This window comes from Gossypium hirsutum, chromosome D01 (assembly GCF_007990345.1).
Source record: "Gossypium hirsutum isolate 1008001.06 chromosome D01, Gossypium_hirsutum_v2.1, whole genome shotgun sequence".
In the NCBI taxonomy this organism is placed as follows: domain Eukaryota; kingdom Viridiplantae; phylum Streptophyta; class Magnoliopsida; order Malvales; family Malvaceae; genus Gossypium; species Gossypium hirsutum.
In genome coordinates this window covers 19,342,886-19,344,362 of record NC_053437.1, presented here as the reverse complement: position 1 = coordinate 19,344,362, position 1,477 = coordinate 19,342,886, and the positions used below count along the sequence as shown (strand labels likewise).

At 41.2% G+C, this 1,477-nt stretch overlaps 1 protein-coding gene across 1 annotated transcript; it reads right to left on the bottom strand.

The window, feature by feature from the left end:
• Window positions 1-511: 511 nt before the first annotated feature.
• LOC107921687 (uncharacterized mitochondrial protein AtMg00860-like) lies at window positions 512-1,234 on the bottom strand. The gene is made up of 2 exons (XM_016851511.1): window positions 1,136-1,234; window positions 512-904 (listed from the first exon to the last, which is right to left on the bottom strand). Exons 1-2 carry the CDS (start codon window positions 1,232-1,234, stop codon window positions 512-514), a joined length of 492 nt encoding a protein of 163 aa, XP_016707000.1.
• Window positions 1,235-1,477: the final 243 nt, after the last annotated feature.

Genomic DNA, 1,477 nt, shown 5'->3' with positions numbered 1-1,477 from the left:
AAGAGTGCTTTTGATCAGTATTTCGAGACTGCGAAGCCTTCTGAATAATCCTCTGTAGCCTGTCATCCAACGTATATGATTGTTGTACCTGCTCCAAGAGACTCAAAATAACTGAACTAGTGGATAACTGATAGTACTGAAAATGATCAAACTGTGGTTGTCGAGAAAGAGCATCAACGACCTTGTTATTAATCCCTTTTCTGTATGACACTTCAAAATCGTATCCCAACATTTTCACGACCCATTGCTGCTGAAACGGAGTAACAACCACTTGATTAGATAAAAACCGCAAACTCTAGTGATCTGTCCTGATTTTAGAATGTCGTCCAACTAAGTAGGGGTGCCACTTCCGAACCGCCAACAGCACTGCCATCATCTCTTTTTCATAGATTGACAAGGCTTGATGGTGTAACCCGAGAGCTTTGCTAAAGAAAGTAATCGACCTCCCTTGCTGCTGTAAAATTGCACCAATGCCAACTCCACTAGCATCTGTGTCGACCATGAATTCTAGCTAAAAATTTGGAAGTGCTAACACAGGAGCTGAGCTTATAGCTTGTTTAAGTGTCTGGAAAGCTTCAGTAGCTCGGTCAGACCATTCCCACCCATTTTTCTTTAACAAATCAGTTAATGGACAAGCCATCATTCCATAATTCTTGATAAACCGCCTGTAATACCCGGTGAGACCAAGAAAACTGCGCAACTCCTTCACTGACCGAGGAATGACCCAAGCAAGTATGCAATCAATTTTTGAGGTGTCCATGGAAACGGTTCCCTCTTGCAGAACATGTCCCAGGTAATGAACTTGGGAAGACCCAAAACAATATTTTGTCTTTTTAGCATACAACTGCTGCTCTCTTAAAATCAACAAAACTGACCTTAAATGTTGTAAGTGCTCCGACCAAGACTTTGAGTAGACAAGAATATCATCAAAAAATACTAGCACAAATTTTCGCAGCAAGGACTTAAAGATTGAGTTCATGAGAGCTTGGAAGCTTGAGGGAGTATTAGTGAGGCCAAAGGGCATCACTAGAAATTTATAGTGCCCTTCAAACGTACGAAATGCAATTTTATGTACATCAGGCTTCCACATTCGGATTTAATGATAACCGGACCTTAAATCCATTTTAGAAAATACCTTAGCCTCCCCTAGTTCATCTAGTAACTCTTCGATCACCGGAATAGAAAACTTATCTTTGACTGTATGTTGGTTCAACCGCCTATAATCCACGCACATTCTCTAGCTCCCATCTTTCTTCTTGACCATAACAATGGGGGAAGCAAAAGAGCTGGTACTGTCGCGAATGATTCCAGCTTGCAGCATTTCCTGAATGAGCTTCTCCATTTTATTTTTTTGAAACGCTGGATATCGATAAGGCCGTATCTTGATTACTGCTCCTTCATCCATTAATGGAATTTTGTGGTCGTGCAACTTGCGAGGTTGTAACCCCTTTGGGACTTGAAATATGTCATCAAACTC